This window comes from Rosa rugosa, chromosome 5, assembly GCF_958449725.1.
Source record: "Rosa rugosa chromosome 5, drRosRugo1.1, whole genome shotgun sequence".
NCBI lineage: Eukaryota > Viridiplantae > Streptophyta > Magnoliopsida > Rosales > Rosaceae > Rosa > Rosa rugosa.
The window spans coordinates 19,412,403-19,432,961 of NC_084824.1; the positions used below are offsets into that span (position 1 = coordinate 19,412,403).

At 38.3% G+C, this 20,559-nt stretch overlaps 1 protein-coding gene and 1 pseudogene across 1 annotated transcript; one reads left to right on the plus strand and one right to left on the minus strand.

Moving 5' to 3' along the window:
- Positions 1-3,360: 3,360 nt before the first annotated feature.
- On the plus strand, positions 3,361-4,067 carry LOC133711306 (uncharacterized). Its single transcript, XM_062137448.1, has 3 exons — positions 3,361-3,400; positions 3,486-3,734; positions 3,778-4,067. Exons 1-3 carry the CDS (start codon positions 3,361-3,363, stop codon positions 4,065-4,067), a joined length of 579 nt encoding a protein of 192 aa, XP_061993432.1.
- Positions 4,068-11,088: 7,021 nt separating this feature from the next.
- Positions 11,089-15,366, minus strand: LOC133711952 (DNA topoisomerase 1-like; annotated as a pseudogene).
- Between the last annotated feature and the right edge of the window lie 5,193 nt (positions 15,367-20,559).

Genomic DNA, 20,559 nt, shown 5'->3' on the forward strand with positions numbered 1-20,559 from the left:
TTGATGCACCGGGGGCGGGGTTGGATTGGATCGACTTAAATCTGGAAAGATTCTCGGATTTAGATTATGTTTATGTTAGATTTAATTTCACGTTTCAGGTCCACTGAGTATCGGATTTCAACCCGATTGCGTATTATTATGTAGCGATTTATTTCCATAAAAAAAATGTAGCGATTTATTTTAGTATATCTATATATAAGCAAAATCTTATTAGTGGATTTAACTAGATAAGTTACCGTAAGAGATGAGTTACCGAGTCAGGTATTGTGTATCTTTAATCTCAATTCTTAAAGACATGTTGTTTTCCTATGTTTGTTAGGGTTTCCTAAGGTTTGGAACAGCCTCAGTGTTGCAGCACCCTAATTTTCACTCTAAGTTGTTGATGAGATGCCTATGAGATTTGCGTCATCTCTAGCATGTAAGATTGTTAATTCTAACACAACTCGATAACACCTGCACGATTAAAAAGAAAGTCATTTGCTTGTTAACCTGCTACGAACCAATTAATAAACAAGTAAGGTTTAATTTCAGTTTACCCCGCTGAGGTTTGGGGGTGTCATCATTTCACCCCCCAAACTCTCAATTTCACTTTTTTACTCTCTGAACTTTCCAATTTCAATCAGTCGTGTCCAATTTCTCTTATTTCGTCCAAATTGGACTTTAACTCTGACTTTTGAGGGGTAAAATGGTCATTTCAAGACAAAAAAAAAAATATAAAAAAAAATTCGTTTTTTTATTATTTTTTTTTTCTGTTTTTTTGTTTTTTTTTATGTTTCTTCGTTTTTTTTTTTTTAAAATTTTATTTTGTCTTCAACCTATACACCACATGTTATAATAGGTTTATAAAAATAAAAAAATACTCTAGGTGGTTAAAAGCCGCTCGCTGGTCTACGATATTTGTTATATATCTCCGATAAAGTGAAGAATTTTAGGATATATCCCCAATAAAGTGAAGAAATATCTGTAAAAAAATAATTTTACACTTTATCTGTAAATAAATATCTGTATATCCCCAATAAAGTGAAGAAATATCTGTGTGAAATCATTTTTGGTCTACGATATTTGTGATATATCTCCAATAAAGTGAAGAATTTTAGGATATATCCCCAATAAAGTGAAGAAATATTTGTGTAAAATCATTTTTGGTCTACGATATTTGTGATATATCTCCAATAAAGTGAAGAATTTTAGGATATATCCTCAATAAAGTGAAGAAATATCTGTAAAAAATGATTTTACACTTTATCTGTAAATATCTGTATATCCCCAATAAAGTGAAGAAATATCTGTTTAAAATCATTTTTTACAGATATTTATTTACAGATAAAGTGTAAAATTATTTTTTATAGATATTTCTTCACTTTATTGGGGATATATCTTAAAATTCTTCACTTTATCAGAGATATATCACAAATATCGTAGACCAGCGAGTGTGTAAAATCATTTTTTACAGATATTTATTTACAGATAAAGTGTAAAATTATTTTTTACAGATATTTCTTCACTTTATTGGGGATATATCCTAAAATTCTTCACTTTATCGGAGATATATCACAAATATCGTAGACCAGCGAGCGGCTTTTAACCACCTAGAGTATTTTTTTGTTTTTATAAACCTATTATAACTTGTGGTGTATAGGTTGAAGACAAATTTTTTTTAAAAAAAAAAAAAAAAAAAAAATAGAAAAAAAAAAATTTATTTTTTTTATTTTTTTTGTCTTGAAATGACCATTTTACCCCTTAAAAGTCAGAGTTAAAGTCCAATTTGGACGGAATAGGAGAAATTGGACACGACTGATTGAAATTGGAAAGTTCAGGGGGTAAAAAAGTGAAATTGAGAGTTTGGGGGGTGAAATGATGACACCCCCAAACCTCAGGGGGGTAAACTGTAATTAATCCAACAAGTAATTTACATGTCAAATGGCCAAAACGAAATGAACCAGTGTCACTCGTTTATTAAACGAATCGGGTCGAGTTGTATATAGTTCGTATACATAACCAATTTTTTTGAAATGAATTATTCATAGACATTAATATATGATCCTAACTTGGGTATAGAATAGTACAAAAGACGACTACTCCATGTAAACAATTTGAGCACCGAGTACGTAGTCAATACCAAACAAAAGTACTTCGCCTTGTAGGTAATTTATTCTACTTGACTTCATAGGCCTAGCACGCAATTGTGGTACGATAAAACCAATCACTTCCAAATGCTCCTACAAGCGCTTTCGCTAACATAGACATAAACAAACTAGGGCCAGTTAGTCGGGGCCCAATCTCACAAGAACTAGACTTAAGCTGGCCGACCCATATGAACTTGCACCCACGAGACCCAGGCCTAAACCTAAGCAAAGCTGACATAAGCACATGTAGAGTACCCTGCACCTCCTGCCAAAGCATCACTAAAGCCGTCTCTAGTGGCCAATCTTTCCAACCTATCGTCACTGAACTTAGACTCTACTCACCACGAGACCCAAGGCAGTCGACAACCAATAGCCGATATGCTATTCAACAGTTTTCGACAAACATCGGTCAAACCTACTAGAGACTGCCGATCGGTACCACGAATTCGTTGTCGTTGGGAACCACGAGTTGCATCGAGAACAAAACAGATCTCGACACCACCCACCGGATCAAACTCCCACCCAGTGAAATCGATCAACCAACTCCACTGCAGGGTAATTGACACCTCCGCGCACCACCATTGTCCTCAAGCCTCAATAACCGTAGACCTATGGATGCCCCGTCAAGCTTGACACCGACACTGCACCGTGATGACCAAGCCACTACCGCATAGACTCGAAACCATTAGGGTTTCGATATACACAACCAACTAAATATGAAATATTTTTAGAAAGTTAACATCTTAAAGAGATGCAATGGTGAAGTTGTGTACTAGTATTTTAAGATTTTTACATCCTTTTCAATCACGTATCTTAAATGGGTCAAATCGTGACCCACTTATATAGTATAAATAGGTCATCAAATTAACTTTCACACGACTTGTTTACTAAATGGGTTAAACGGGTTACAGTGCGTCACCCGTTTAATAAACAAGTTGAGTTTGTGTTTGTTTATTATGACATATTTATAACCGTGACACGTTTAATATCTAGATATGATATGCACTCGACTCAACATGACTCATTGACAACCTACCAGCATACATAACAATGTTGTTGGTTTTTAACCCATTGGTGGTGTTGTTCTTAAGGTGAGTCATCAGTTTACCGTGAGATACTCCTCATAAGTAAGAAGATTTCGAAAAAAAAGAAATAACCTTGAACTCAAAAGTCATCTCTTGCTTAAAGTAAGGATGATTGTATATATAATTTTTTTTACTAATTTTTTTGAGTAATGCATTGCATATGGCAGTGTCCAAAGGCTAAACATGTAGGTGTGGAAATTAACTTGGTTGAGGTCAGTGGTGAAGATATGGAGTGTGCCTTCTTTTATTGATCTGTTGTGTCATGTTGCTGCAGAAGGAGAGGTTAGGGAGATAGAATTGTTTGCAGGAATAGCTTGGTGGATTTGGCGTCATAGAAATAATGCTTTTCATTGGGGTAAGGAGCTGCAAGCTTCTGAGTTGTTCCATAAAGCAGTAGAGTGGATGGAGGAATGGTCCAATGCAAATGTAAAGGACCAGAAGCCTTTGCAATCTAGCGACAATGATGCAGATTCGTTAATTTGGGAGGCTCCTCCTCCTAGTTGGATCAAGCTTCACTTTGATGGTGCATGTGATGTAAAAAAATGGAAGAGTTGGTATACGTGCAGTAGTTCTTGATGAATTTGGAAGGATGCAAGGTGCATTGGTTGATCCTGTTGATGGGACACTTAGTCTGTTGGCAACAGAAGCTGGAGCTTTAAGGTATGGAATTCTTTATTGTAAAGAGCTGGGTTTTACTAGAGTTGAGATTGAAGGTGATGTCTTGAATGTGTTGAAGGCTTTAGACAGTAATGGCTTTGACTTGAGTGAGATTGGGGCTGTTATTGAGGGTGTTAAACATGTGATGGTAGAGATGGAGATGGTTAAGTGGAAGCATGTTAGGAAAAAGTACAATTAGCTTCCTCATGCTTTAGCCCGGCCGGTCAGCTTTGGCTATGGCTGGGAGTATGTTTTGCAAGGAAATAGGCCCTATTTGGCTACAAGATCTTGTGGAGAAATATACTATGTAACAAGTTTGGGGGCAGAGGCATCTATGCGCTGCTATTACCCTTTTTGCCTTTGGCATCAGTGAATGAAATTATCAGTTTGAATCCAACAAAAAAAAAATAATATAATATTGGAATTTTTCATGGTATTTTCTGATACTTGATGCTTATTCTAAATGATAATGACGGCCATGAGGTCATCAAATATGCATCAATGCATTTCATTAACATTAAGAATATAAGAGCATCTTTAGCAATACAACCATTTTTTAGTCAAATTTAGCCAAAGTAGCTAAAAAGTCATTTTGCTAGCCACTTTAGAAATATGTTTGCATAAGTTCTTTCTATTTTAGCTAGGTTTGAATTTATATTATTTATTGAATGAAGATAAGTTTAAATGTATTTAGAATTACATAGAATGACTAAAAAGGAATGTTTTAAATTAACAAAAATAATAGAAAGCCTCATCTCGTTCTTTATATTTAGAAGCGGATAACTAAAAGTTAAAATGAAGAGCCACTTAGGAGTCTGGTGCAGGCGCTAAAATTGATAAAAAGCTAAATATGCTCTCAAAAATACCTAAGGAGCCAAGATAGAGAGTCTGCTAAAGATGCTCTAAGTATTTAGTATTCATCTCACTCTACAAACTCAGCCACTTTGGTGACGAAAAATTCTGAAAAGGAGTTTGACTCACCAATGAATGCGAACTGGAGCGAGAGCTGACCAGGAAAGATTGAGAAGTTTCCTTGGGGAGTTGACTCGGAGTTTGACCGTCAGCTCGAAGAGGAGGGGGGTACCTGCAGAAAACCCTTTGATGCCTAAGTCAGTACGTTTCTTAGTCGAGTCTAATGAGAGGAATCAGAATGAGATGGTTTACCTGGACGTCAAGCCTCATTTATATAGGCAATGACTTACTTGGGGGACAAGCCGCCATTAATTCCGCTTTTATGGCCGCATTTTACATACTTATGATGATAATCACTGCTGCATTAACGATGGTTAATCATGACTCATTTATGACAGTCATTCATCGCGCATTCATAACCGTAATCATTGCGTGTAGTTATTATTGTAGTTAAGGCCGTATTAATTGTCGCTTTTATGATCGATATTCATCACCATATTAACTACTGAGTTAATTGTCTTTATTATGGGTCTAGTAGTAGTTGACCACCCCCATAATGCCCCAAATTTTCTACTTAGGAACCTTTCCCAAGAGAAAATTTCTAAAGCTTGAACTTTCTCCACATAAGAAGAGCCTCGTCCTCACTTAAGTCAGCATCTCATCTCATGGACGACGCTGACGCCGATGCACCCAGACCAGAACTCGGATCTGCCTCTGTCTCACAACAGGTGTTGATGTCTGAGATTTAGCGGTAACTAGATCTTGTTTAACGTTGGTCCACACTTGGACCGCTGCTGAAGAGGTTGCAGCACTTCCGTTACTTGTCAAGTAAAATACACAGGGCGTTAGAGGGAGACCACGGTTGGCAGTCTTCTCTACTCTGATGCCTAAGTCAGTCAATGTATTTATGTTGATAGAATAATGTTAGGTAAGTAGTAAAGGCATAATTAATTAGGAGAGAGGAGTGGACCTTTTATAGGTGAGGGAGAGACTGATCTCTTTCTTGTTTTCGATGTGGGACTGATGTGCTTCAATTCCTAGCTTCTGATGTTTCAGCGAGGTGACCTTGGCGCGGCGCGTGGCGGAGCGTCAACGGTGATCTCGGGCTGAGGCAGCGTTCAGGTGGTAGCCCGCTTGGTGGTGTTTCCGTTGGTCACACCCTTGCTGGTTGTTGGTACCGCTGGCGGTGGTATGAGTGTAGCTCATTATAGCTAATTATGGTTAGGCAAATGCTTATGTAAGTATAGCAGGTCAATCGCCGGATCTTCACTTCGCAACCTCGCCTGCTCGCGGCACCGGAGCCTAGTTTTCAATCTCGTCTGCGTACAGTGCCCCTGACGACCAGCATCGTCTCACAGGCCTCATCCCCGAGCTGTACCCCCAGCGCAGCTCAAGCTAGATGTCGAGCCTAAGTACCCTACTGCGAAGCTCTCTCTCTTCTCTTTGTGAGTGTGTTTTTTTTTTTGGCTCGTGACATCATCACAGAGTACCGCCAAAGCATGATACTGAATTTCCTTGGGATAGACGAGTCTCTCTTATCGTATTGTGTGGGCTCCGACGACGCTCCTCGACTTCGAAGCTTCTCAGCCTTCTCAATCACTCGAACATTTAGTTTCTTGGGACATGACTGTTAATCTCGACAACCATGACGCTCATCTTGACGACGACGACGGCGCTAGTCTCGATGACAGTAGTGCTTCTCCCCATGACTTTTTTCTCGACGATGGTGACGCCTTTCTCGATGACGGTGACGCCGACCTCGATGACCATCATTGCTGTTTCCATGACCGTGACAACGACGCCTTTCTCGATGACCGCACTGCTGGCGTCAACGATTAAGATGCCGGCACCGATGACCGCGATGCCGGCATCGATGATTACTACACTGACCCCGATGATAGCGTCGCTGGCGTTGATGATGGCGACTACTTTTCGATGACTGCAATGTTGACTCCAACGTTGGTGACACCTTTCACTATGACCGTGACGCCGGCCCCGATTACCATCTCGAACGGTTGGCATGATCACTCCCTCAATTACCTGTCTCCTTGAGCGTTTACCAACATGCCTTTATAAATTATCAATCATTTGAGTATTATCATATCATATGTACTAACCTTGAGTGCTTGGCGCAGTTGCTCCCTCAAGAGCCTGCCTCCTTAAAAGTTCACTTTTTTGTCTCTTTGAAAATTCGCCTCATCGAGAGAAACTTACCTCTACGAGCCCTTGCTTCCTTGAGGGTTTTTCTCTTTGAGAAAAATTCGCCTCCTCTAGAGTTCTTCTCTTTGAGAATTCTTTTACATGACGTATAATTCACTTCCCTACATGCCCCTTGTTTTTCTTCCCTGCGTGTGCAGTCGCCCAAGAAGAAAAACAAAACAAAAAAGCAATGTATTGGAGAATTTGAAACCAAACTTGGTTTACCAGCCGACGATCTCTTATGGGATTTCCCCCATGCCCTGAGGGGTTTGCATCCACTATCAATCTCGCAAACTAAGTTTGTCAATCTCCACGTCCCACAAGAATAAGATCTGTCACCTCGTCCCACCGTCGCATACAGCGAGGGTGAGGTCCATCATCCCACCCCCACCTACAGCGAGGGGGTGAGGTATATCGGCTCACCCCCGCCGTCGGCGAGGTGTGGTCCTACCAGCCCACCCCGCTGCCGGAGAGGGTGTGCTATTTCATCCCACTCCGCCGCTGGCGAGGGTGTGGTCCATCATCACACCCCTACTGCTGGGGAGGGTGAGGTTCAGGAGGTCGCGCAAGTTAAGCGAACAATATTTCAGTCACTCCAGCCACTAGCCTCAATTGCATTTCGAGATCAATTTTGAACGAAAATCACAGGAGTAACTGCTAATCACTGATCTGTGTTACCTGGGTTGGTGCCCATTTGCAAATTTGAATGGAGATTTGTAAAATGTCCCCTTAGATTTCTGTTGTGAGCCCTCGAGGACCGGCTTAATTACATTCATCAATCACTTTCTTCAGCGCGTGCTTTCTTGGACTGGCCTGTACTGGTTCCTCCGGTTATTCATCCAATCAGTGTGTTGCTTGCCACCTCGGCGAGAGGCACGCCAAAGCCTTTGTTGGCGGCACTGAAGGTGCCCGCGCTTATTACTCTGTTGGTTTGGCAAGCGCCGTTGCTGGCCTCGCCGCTACATCAGCCTTTACATCTCGTCGTCCGGAGGCAAGTTCAGATCTTGGATTAGGTTTGGGGCAAGTCAGTGTAGGGGCTGGGTTTCATCACTGCTAGTCCTCAGTGACAGAAATGGGATTCCTTAAGGTGCAGCTCCTGCCATCACTTTTTAGGGAAAAGTGCTTCCCATAGACGGCGCCACTTGTTGGTGACGAAAAATTCCGAAGAGGAGTTTGAATCACCAATGAATGCGAACTGGAGCGGGAGCTGACAAGGAAAGATCAAGAAGTTTCCTTGGGGAGTTGACTCGGAGTTCTATCGTTGGCTCTAAGATGAGGGGGCTACCTGCTGAAAACCCTCCAATGCCTAAGTCAGTACGATTCTAAGTCGAGTCTGCTGAAAACCCTCCAATGACTTACTCTGGAGACAAGCCGCTATTATTTCCGCTTTTATGACTGGATTTTCTTACACACTTATGATGATAATCATTGATGTATTAACGATGGTTAATTATGGCTCATTTACGACAGTCATTCATCGCGCATTCATAACCATAATCATTGCGCGTAGTTATTATCGTAGTTAAGGCCGTATTAATCGTCGCTTTTATAATCGATATTTATCGCCATATTAACTATAGAGTTAATTGTCTTTATTGTGGGTCTAGTAGTAGTTGACGACGCCCACAGCCACCATCATATTGATTGGCTCTACCCTTAAAATATGCTTAGGATGGACACTAATAACAGTGAGACTGCAATGGTCCATATTGCCCACTGCATATAATCAGCTCCACAATGTTAAGATGTAGGCAAACATAAATCAAAATAGAGTTCATTTGTAAGCAGTCATTCTAGAAATCCAACATAAGAAGTTAAATATCAACCATTATAAAGTCAGTAGAAAATTCACACAGTAGTCCACACTAGACTACTAATTACAGAAGCACCATCACCAATTCACCATGAGAGACCATATATAACCAGTGCAGCACCAAAGCACACATTTGTCCAAGTTCACACGAAGGGTATTGTAACTTGATATTTTACTGAAACTTTTTTTTTTGACTTTGTCAAGAGGAACCCAAAGGCTTCCTAGGCCCAAGATAAACCCCTTCGGCACATGTGAAATGCTCCAACTGTGCATTGCAGTACAGTGCCGCCTGACCACTTTGACAACTTCGGGGTTCAAACCTAGATTGAGAAGCACACCCAACTAGGCAAGAACCACTAGGCCACTTGCAGTGGTTAAAATTATGAAAAATATAAAAATGTGGAGAATTAGAGGGGAAAACAACAATTAGTTCATAGAGCTTGGAATATCCATAGACTAACAGTAGACAAGAATGTCATCTAGTAGAATAGGCTAGGAGTGATGAAGCCTAGGGATTGAGCTAGCTCCATCATACCAAGCTCTCCATCAAGAGTTCAAGACTATGCTTGGCCAAGTGGTTTGTTGCCAACTTGCCATGTTAGATTTACGATAAATGATATTCAAACTTGAAAGTTGTTTTTTTATTTGGGAAAATTTCGCAAACAGTACACCAAATAAAGGCCACTAATAATTCTTATACATAAAGTTCCAAACCAAACATTTCGGTACACGAAATTTGAAACTCGACCCACTATCAGTACACGACGTCAATTTTTGACACCAAAATGTCCATTATGCCCTCAGTTTTTTTTTTATAATTTTTTTTCTGTTATTTTTTTCTATCAATTTTTTTTCCTTCTTTTTTTCTGTTATTTTTTTTCCTTCGTTTTTTCTGTTATTTTTTTCTATTATTTTTTTTTCCTTCGTTTTTTATGTTATTTTTTTTCATTCGTTTTTATCTCTTTCTTCTTCCTTCTTCCGGGCTCACTCCCTCGCTTCCAACACCGCCCTTGCCCTCCAATTGGTGAGATTTATGGTCCTACAGCTTATATTTGTAGGGTAAAGCTATGGTATGTTAACATTTCTCATACATCAACTATTTTTACCACTTTAATGACTCATGTTACCACTTTGAGGACTAATATTACTATTTTGAGGACTCATATGGTAAACTAAGAAAATTTACCACTTTAAGGACTCATGTTACCACTTTGAGGACTAATATTACTATTTTGAGGACTCATGTGGTAACTAAGAAAATTTACCACTTTAAGGACTCATGTTACCACTTTGAGGACTAATATTACTATTTTGAGGACTCAAATTACCACTTTTAAGGCAATTGTATGCATGTCATACGTTAACATTTTGTAGAATTTTCCATATTTGTAACTCAGCCAATATTTAGTCATGTGAAAAGAAAGAAAGAAAGAGATAAAAACGAAGGAAAAAAAAAACGAAGGAAGAAAAAAAAATAACAGAAAAAATTAAGGAAAAAAATAATAGAAAAAAATAACAGAAAAAATAATAGAAAAAAATAACAGAAAAAATAATAGAAAAAATAACAGAAAAAACGAAGGAAAAAAAAATAACAGAAAAAAAAAGAAGGAAAAAAAAATAATAGAAAAAATGAAGGAAAAAAAAATAACAGAAAAAACGAAGGAAAAAAAATAATAGAAAAAGAGAAGGAAAAAAAAATAACAGAAAAAAAAATTTATTTAAAAAAAAAAAAACTGAGGGCATAATGGATATTTTGGTGTCAAAAATTGACGTCGTGTACTAATAGTGGGTCGAGTTTCAGATTTCGTGTACCAAAATGTTTGGTTTGGAACTTTATGTATAAGAATTATTAGTGGCCTTTACTTGGTGTACTGTTTGCAAAATTTTCCCTTTTTATTTTATACTTTTAATTCTTATTATTATTTTTTTCTTTCACATTGGATAAAAATTGAACCCCTAATCTAATACCCTTCACCACTTTCCAAATCCTAATATAATATACGGAAACTTGTGCATTACAATAGAAGAGAAATTATATGTAGTGTCGGTATCTCTATCAAATAAGGATGTGTGATCCACCAGCACGGAGCCACATCATTGTGAAAGAGCCAAAACTAATCTCATACAATCCACATATTGATATCTGAACGATAAAAAATGGCTACTATTCAACCAAATCTATTGGTTGGCCTAAAGTTGGAGTCACAATCCTTAATCAAATCTTTGAAAGGTACTTCAAACACTTGAAATTTGGTTAATGAAAATAAAACAGCAACAAAATTACAGAACAAAACACTTCGGAAATTTGGTTGGCAATTCACAACCTTCTCCAAGATTTTCTTAACTCATTTAGGAGGATATATATGACCACCCAAAATTAGAATATTTGAAAAGTGTTTTCTTAATCCAACAGTCCAACACAGATTTTTCTTAAGCAACTAAGCAAGTACTCTTCCATAAACATAGAATGATTGAAAAGTGCAAAGAAAGAAAGCAACTATCTTTGGAGTTTGGAATATGAGCACAGAGCATCTCCAAAGATCAGAATCTGAAGTCAGGGCCGACATCCATTGCCCAAGCAAACTTTCTCAAGAGGGACTTTGGAAATACCTGTGTAAGTACCAAACGGTCAAGTTAACTAGCTCGCACCAGCTCATTCAGTAGATTGCTAAGTCTTATAACAATCACCATCAATAATTTTTGTATAGACCACATGTTTAATTTCATTCGAACAATTGAAGCATATATATCTATTGGTAATACTATTGGTTTTAATAAGACAATGAGAGTGTGACTCACACTGTCAATGGGAACTCCATGTCTCCTGCACCATGCAACAGTGATTCTAGGATCAATCATTGTGGCTATGAGCCACCATAGCCACAATGAAAAGTTGAAATGAGCCACCATAGCATCCACACAAGATTTTCAGTTGGTGCAAATTAAAGAAGCAAACGAGTGAAATTACTCTTCTTGAGCTGAGTCACTCTTTCGTTTTCCATAAGAATCTCTCGCTGGGGACTCCGGACGCTTCTTATTCTACCCCGTCCAAGTATGCTTTCAGCTCTGTCAAAATGTCGTACATCCCAAACAGAAATGGACATGCATTTCAGTCAACAATATTATTAAGTTTTCACGCATGAGCATCAGATAAATTTTCATTCATTACCAGGAGCTCGTAAATCTTCAGCATTAACCTAGGGGTTTGTGCACTATCAGTCTTTGAGATACTACGCAGATAATTACAAGTGATATATAGCAACCTGCAAAGTGAAATGGCAACAGTTAAGCATCGATCCCGCAAAATTGAGAGAACAGTACAACTAGTTCAGTGCAAATTCTCCAGGGGTTGTTACCTCCTTGTTTGCACGGGCATAAACATCAAGTTGCTCTGAAACATCTCATCTATAGTCCCTTGCTCAACTGCCATAAGATCAAAGAGAAAAGGAATATTAAGAATCACTATAACAGGAGACTGAAACAGATAGATGACAAGGAAAGGCATGGCCACAAGAAACTAAAGAAGACAATCAGATTGGTAAAGGTGTTACAAGTCATGGACTATCTAAGATCTCCCATATTAATGTCAATACTAAAATATTCAAAGAGGTTACTGTTTTTATTCCCTCTTCCATTACCTTAATTACCATTTTTAATCATGAGATCCTATGGATGCCAATAAGTCCTAGATAATTAAGGTCATACCTGAAGCTCACCGATCTTCTCCATGAAGCTATCAAATTGTGCACTATAGGATCCTGTGATATTGCGCTTATGATTAGAGATGATATCAAACTGAAATGTAATTAAGAAAGGTGTTAAAAGTCACAGAGCTAAGCAATCCCCTACCTTACATATAATAGCATACAAAAGAGGTTATATATTGTTTTCTATGTCGAGATGTTTCAAGCATAAAGAACTCAGAAAGTCAAGCAGATAGGTCTATTACCTGAAGCTCACCAATCTTCTCCATTATCCTAGACATTTGTGCACTATGAGGCTCTTCGATATCAAGCTGATGACTACAAATCATTTCAACCTACAAAGAGAATACCAACAATTATAGATGCCATCAAGTAACAGATACCATTATTTAGTGTATGACTAGCTCATTTAAAATTCTTAATTGACTGTCCTTCACCTCCTTGGTTGCTGATATATCACCCTCGATAGTTTTCTTGTTCAACTGTCAAAATGACAAAGGAAACAAGAAAGTAAGAATCGCTACAACAGGGGGATGATGACATACGATTTAAGACCATATATATATTGGAAGAGCAAAGATATGTGACAAAAAAATTTAACCAACATATAACAGCTGATATTAATTAAGCACAGCCAAACATACAAGGTTCAAAATCAGTGATGGCAGCACTAAGTCACTAACTTACTAGTTTATCCAATGTGATAGACAAATTGTATGCACGGCTGCACGCAATACTTCCGCTGTAAGGCCGGACATCAGTGCCTTTAAATGTGCATTCAATTTACGGGTGTCCAACTTGTCAAACAGTTCGTCACTGCTACACTTACCTGAAACACAAAAAAAAGTTTTCATAGATCTGCATCAAGGTTTCAATTAATCACCACAGAAAATGAAATATCCTAAAATTAGAAAACCATCTGCTCACCAGCCTGAAACATTACAATTGCCTCATAAACAGGAAGATCAACTTCAACAGCATTTTTATATCTGATTGAATCTTTACTGAGGAAGCTAAACTGGTTTTTATCAAAAACGCAGTTGACATGTTATTTACTAGTCATAGTGTAAGCTCACAGTACCATAAAAAATTCAGTCTAATTCCTGTAAAGCATGGCCTTACCTCTAACAAGTTAGGGGATATTGCTTTTACATTCTCTACTTTTAATCTGCGGCAACTGACAATATCAGCTTCATCATCATCCTCATCAACCTGCAGGCAAGGAAAGTCAAGCATGCATAAACCACTCTGTTGCTGTCAACTTTTTTGAGCATAAATGGTTCGAAAGTCAAATTATCTCCCTCTCTCTGCACAATTGAAAATTAGCTACCAAGATCCTAATACACCATTCTGTTGCACTAGAGAGTGGATTTAGCCTACATCAGATCCCATGAGAACCTTGTTCAAAAACAGTAAGACTCTTAAAATTGAATGCCAATTGCTTTTAAGCACTCAGAAGAGTGATCACTATACTTTTCTTTTTATATATAGTATCTCACAGTACTCATCAAGGAACAGAAAATCATGCATGCAGCTGAAGAAATTTCTATAGTTTAGTACAGAATGTCCACATGTTATACCTTCTCAATTCCAGCCCTCAGACCAAGTTTATCCATGAGATAGGTAGCCACTGCTAGCTGCCGGCTTTGACCATCCTCACTTGTAATATCCCAAGTGCATGTATGCAGCCCTGATAGCTCCTATGTAGTCCTACAGGTAATAAGTTTTCAAACAGCAAGTTCGATCACAAATCTCCTCCACATTATCCAAAAGCAGAACAAGATATTTCTCATTGAAAGATATTATAAGCATATTTCAATAAAAACACCTTCAACTTCCTTGCTTTCTCAAATCTCTCCTTGTCACTTTGCCTCTTCAAGGAAGTACTAAGTGCTAGCTAGATACCCAAATTTGGAAATTCCAGAAGTTCTAAGTACTGGAGGTCCTGCTAGAAACATGCATGCATGTATGTGAATTCCTTTTGATTAATTGGGTGTTGGTAGAAAGCTAACCATGTCACAGTATTGTCATACCTTATTTCTTTTCAACTGCATAGATCACATGTTCTAGTTAACTTCAAAATAGTCTCAGATAAGAAAGAGATTAATATATCAGAAAAATTAAGCACCATCCTTTAAATCTTAGACAGTAAATCAGTCAACTTTGTTTTACAGTTGGAAAAGATGAAAATCAAAAGTTAAAACCTTTCACCAGGGATTGGACATTCTGGAATCAGGGCATCCTTTCCTGTATTTATCATTTTATTGTAACATCTTTTGGAGAAATCCGCCTTACAAGCTTTCCTGACTGAAACCATATATAGATAGCAATTATCAGAAGCAAGAACAAGTAAACAAAAAGTTTTACATTTGAGCAGAAGTATCACTCCAGAATGTGTATCACATAAAACAAAAGTAAATCAAACAAACCTTTGGGTGCTCCCCACGTCCTCGGAATAACCCAGGTGATCTAACCCGAGTTTGCTGCTCCAACCATTACCAAACTAATCGGAAACCACATGACATCTTGAAGGTAATGGTTAACTCCAAATAAAAAAGAACTATTGCCATCTACATCGATCATATTATAATCGGAAAATAGTTTATATAATTAAAATTGGATAAAAATATATTCCTACAGGCATAACTATCACATATTTTTTCTTTTCTTTATGTTAAAAGCATAAGACTCATATTCAAACCATGAGAAAAAAAAAACACCGTAACTTTGGAACATATATTGCAGATGGGATATCCAGATTACGCCAAGTAAAAGTGAAAAATATCAAAGCTAAAGATAACCTCTTTTCTGACATCACCAACAAGAGCCCACTTCTACTTCATCTGTTGTTTCAAGTCCTCTTGCTTGACGGCTTTCTTCTCCTGCGTCAACACAAATTCCTTAACATTTTCATAGACACACAATACAAAGCAATATTCAATGAAAGCTGAATACAACTCCAAAGAGTGAAAGCAGCATAACCTGCTCCCCATTGTAAAACCAGGACAGTTTGGTTTGTAAAGGAACTCATTGAGTTGACTCTATTCTATGTCAAATTATGCATATAAACTACGGGGGCTGTATTGTATTTGGATTTGTACAGACTTTTTTTAAATGATAGACTTTTTTAAAAGTCCACAAACTCTTTAAAAAGTTGATAGACTAGCTGTTATGGATTTCTTAAAACCATTGATTTTAGCAACAGACTTTTATTGATTCATGAAAATCTATATACTTTATTATGAATGACTTCTACAGATTTCCTAGCATGTACAAAATATAAAAACAAAAAACAATAAACAAAAAAACAAAACAAAAGCAGCCCAAACACAAAACAAGATAATAACTCGTTATCTCTTCAATGCTCAAGTATCTTCTAATAGAAATTGACTCAAATGAATGATCGTTAGTCTGTCTAGCTGATTACGTGCATTTTTGATGTACGTAATCGCTACTTAAACACTGAAAATACATTAATCCTCAAATCAATTATTATGTAATTAATCCATTTATATTTATTTTGTAGAAATAAGTGGAGTTGCAAAAATTGAGATGAAATGACCCGAAATTAGAGCAAAAGGAATTTTCGACAAATGACGAGTCGAGGCCAACGAGAATGGTGGACCATGATCACTAATAAAGAAATGAGACAAGGAAGGACATGGCAGCAGAATTAATTTGCATTACTTGTTGATTCAAATCGGAGAATGGTGGTAGCTTAATTAATAATTAAGCCAATTTGGTTTAATTACAAAAGGTGCTGCATGGATTTAATTAAGCTCAATTAAGCTATGAGCTTAATTAAGCTACCAATTTATTATCAAGGGTGCAGTTTTTAGTCTTCCTCTCCCAGCCAAAGACCACGTGCAGCTAGCCTGTTAAACAGCGACAAGCGTGGCCCGTGGCCCACCATTGTACCGATACTGTCCCAACTTAACCACCTGTTAGGTGTTGGGTTTTAATCACAAAAGGTCTCGGTACAATTGGATGGGATCACGGGCCACGCTTGTCGCTGTTTAACATGGTATCAGAGCGGGTCCTTCTCTAATTGCGTCTCCACGTAGGCACGTATCATGAGTCCAAATTGGGGTTCCCTGTATTGCCATCGAAATTACCAAGTGTCCAATGTGGGCCTTGGATTGTATCGACCAAGTCTCCGATATGAGACTTGTGTCCCAATTTCCAATGTGGAAATTGGATTAATTAATTTCACGTGCAGACCTAGAGTTAGGTTGCACGTGAGGGGGCGTGTTGGAGAGGAAAGATCTCACATTGGAAAAGTGACAAATAAAATATAACTTATAAGTGGGTGGATCTCACCCAATTGTACCGAGGCCTAAACCCTAAACCTAAAAGGCCCCCATCAGACACTTGGTAACAATCCGATCGGAATTTGTTCAATGGCAATATAAGGAACCCAAATTCGGGCCCATGATAATTGGAGACGTAATTGGAGAGGGACCCGCTTTGATACCATGTTAAACAGCGACAAGTGTGGCCCGTGACCCACCATTGTACCGATACTGTCCCAACTTAACCACCCGATAGGTGTTGGGTTTTAATCATAAAAGGTCTCGGTACAATTAGGTAAGAGTCACCCACTTATAAGTTATATTATATTTTGTCACTTTTCCAATGTGGGATCTTTCCTCTCCAACACGCCCCCTCATGTGCAACCTAGCTCTAGGTTCGCACGTGAAATTAATTAATCCAATTCCCACTTTGGAAATTGGGACATAAGCCTCATATCAGAGACTTGGTCAATACAATCCAAGGCACCCATCGGACACTTGGTAACAATCCGATCGGAATTTTTCCGATGGCAATATAAGGAACCCAAATTCGGGCCCATGATAATTGGAGACGTAATTGGAGAGGGACCCGCTCTGATACCATGTTAAACAGCGACAAGTGTGGCCCGTGGCCCACCATTGTACCGATACTGTCCCAACTTAACCACCCAATAGGTGTTGGGTTTTAATCACATAAGGCCTCGGTACAATTGGGTGAGATCCACCCACTTATAAGTTATATTTTATTTGTCACTTTTCCAATGTGGGATCTTTCCTCTCCAACATAGCCATCCTCATCCTTCACTCTTTCACGCGCCAGCATATAGTTGCATCTTTCTCTTTCTTTTGGAGCCATTGAGGAGCTGCCACCTCAACAAATCTCATCCTCTCCATTCTATCTGGGACAACTGCACACCACCGAGACCATATTTAAGCACCCTATTCTCTATTCTACATTCTACAGGAAGAACGACGATTGCGCCGCACCACCACTCCAGCATTTTCATCCGCACTCCCCAATTTCCTTTCATCTTCTCTCTAACACCGAACCCACTCACCCCATATCTCATCTTCTCCACACCACTTCATCAACTTTCTCTCTTCACCAAGATCCACTTCACTTCACCAAAATTCACCTCACCAAGATCTACCTCACTAAGATTTCATCTTCTCATCAATTCCACAAATTTCAAAGGGGGAGCCCAAGCATCAAGAAATTCATCACCATTAAATTTGGGTAAAAGTGGGGAGCCATAAATCAAGGCTAGTCATAATTGCTTTATAGCAATTTGTGGCTTATTCTTGTTACTCCTACTTCTCTTCACTTTGTTCCTCTTTAAATTATGTATATTGATGTTTGTTTAATGATGGGTAGTGAGTAGTTTTGTTGTTGGGGGCTATGGTTGTGTGCCCTAGTCCAAATCTTGTGTAAAAGATGCTTATTTTAATGTAATGATGCAATTTTCATATGATGGATGCTTATGACTATTTTTGTTGGGTTAAAATGCATGTCTAGGAGCCTAGTCAACTCTAGGGTGTGTATTTTGAGCATGTCTAGGATGGAGTTAGAGGCTTGACCCCCTCTAATTCCTAAGCTAGAAACCTTCAATTTCGTATTCGAGGGGTTATAAGCATGGTGATTTACACCCGTTGCGTGAATGCGCGGGCGGGTCGCTTAGTAGTCTAATTCCTCGATCTTTAGGCCTCTTGATGTGAATTAGAGACCCTTGAACCGGCTCTAATTCATGTCAAGTGAGTTCCTACGACCCTTGAACCGGAGTAGGAATACCATGAAAGAGAATTTCGGTCCTTGAGCCTTGAACCGCCTTGGATACGACTACCGCCAAAGTAGAAAATTTGCATCTACATTAGATTAGCTTCCGACACATGAGATTTGGGTGAAGGAACCTCCCTAGCACCCAACATTCTCATTATATTGTTTACACTTTTCGAGTTTAATTTTCTTGCATTTTTATTAATTGCTTTGCATTTTATTACTTTTTGTTAAGTTCAAATCCACTCTCAAATATTAAATCCATCGACTCATTTGTGTATACCCATCTTGAGGCTACAAGTTAGTGGCTTTGAATAGGCTTGGTGTGAGCTAAGCCGAGCATTGCCAAGGCTTGGTGCCTTGATTGTTTATAGTCTTTATTTTACTTTTTATTTTTCTTGTGTGCTTTTAGTATCCTACCGCCAATTACCTCGGTTAGGTCCAACACCTAATCCCCTAGGTACGATAATCAAGGTTTTAATACTTCCTTTACTTGACAACGATTCGTACGCTTACACGCATTTTTATACCCGTAATTACGTTCTAAACACTAGAATTAAGCTAATATCTAAAGTAATTATTATGTAATTAATTCATTTTTATTTATTTTGTAGAAGATAAACGGAGTTGCGGAAACTAGACAAAAATGTGCAAAACTGGAGCAAAATAGAGTTTCCGACAAAAGGACGAAATAGTAAAGATTGGTCAACCGTAGTCAATGTCATTGAAGGAGTGGGATCCAATTGCTTCCGATAATATGTGCGGAAATGCATGGAGACGAGTGAGAAAAAATGGAAGAATTGTAAAATGCATCTTAATTAAATAGGTTAATTAATTAAGCGATTAATTACTTAATTAACCTAATCAGTTAAAGAATGGTTGCAGCATGTATTAATTAACTAACTTTGCTTAGTTAATTAAACATGCACGTGCTACCTTTCCTTTTCTTCACCGAAGCCGTGCCACAAAGCTAGCTTTCTGGTCTTCATTTATTCATTCTCTCCAACCACATAGTGACACGTCACCAAGAACCTTATCCCTTCACATATAGCACCGTGGAGTCCTGATCTCCTGCTCAATGAAAGTCAATGCTCATTTGGTCACTCACCGTCCGATTGAAAATCGGACGGTTGACAGATAAGCACTCATTTAGTCACTTACTTGTCAACCGTCCGATTTTCAATCGGACGGTGAGTGACCAAATGAGCATTGACTTTCATTGAACAGGGGATCAGGCCTGTAGCACCGTGATCCAATCATCCAACCCTTCCTTTAAAGAGCAGAAGACCACGACCAATTGAGAGGGGGGAGAACAGAACCAAACAGCCGCACCACCACAAAAACAGAGGCAGCCCTTTGGGCTGCTCTCTTTCCCATTCTCCTCCTCCATTTTTTATAATAGTTTTAGTTTTCTTTTGGGTATTCATAGAATTTCTCACACAAGCTTCAAGGATTCATCAAGAGCTACAAGATTCAAGCTTTAGGTATTTGTGGGAGTTGTAATTCAAGGGAAGTCATATTAGTTTCCTAGCTAATTGTGGCTACCTTTGTTTTCTCCTACACTTTTATAATCTTTTCTCTTTGAATTTTGTATCTTTGATGTTTATAATTATGAGTTGTGAGTAATTTCTTTGTTGGGGGTTAGGGTTGTGTGCCCTAACCCAAATTTGATGTAATGGATGCTTAATTTAATTTTTATATGTAATTTGTTAATTATTGGATGCTTGTGTTTTGTGATAATTGATTAGAATGCATGCTTAGGAATTGTCAACTCTTGGGTATGTGTTTTAATAAGTCTAGATTAAAATTTAGGGGATGACATCCTTAGATTTTAGAGCTAGAACCTCGATTTAATATTCGTGAGAAGTACAAGCATGGTTCACTACATGATTAGCTTAATCGCAATTATGGTGAACTTGGTTGCCTAATTCCTCGAACTCTAGGCCTCTTGATGTGAGTTAGTGACCCTTGAACAGGCTCTAATTCATGTCAAGTGA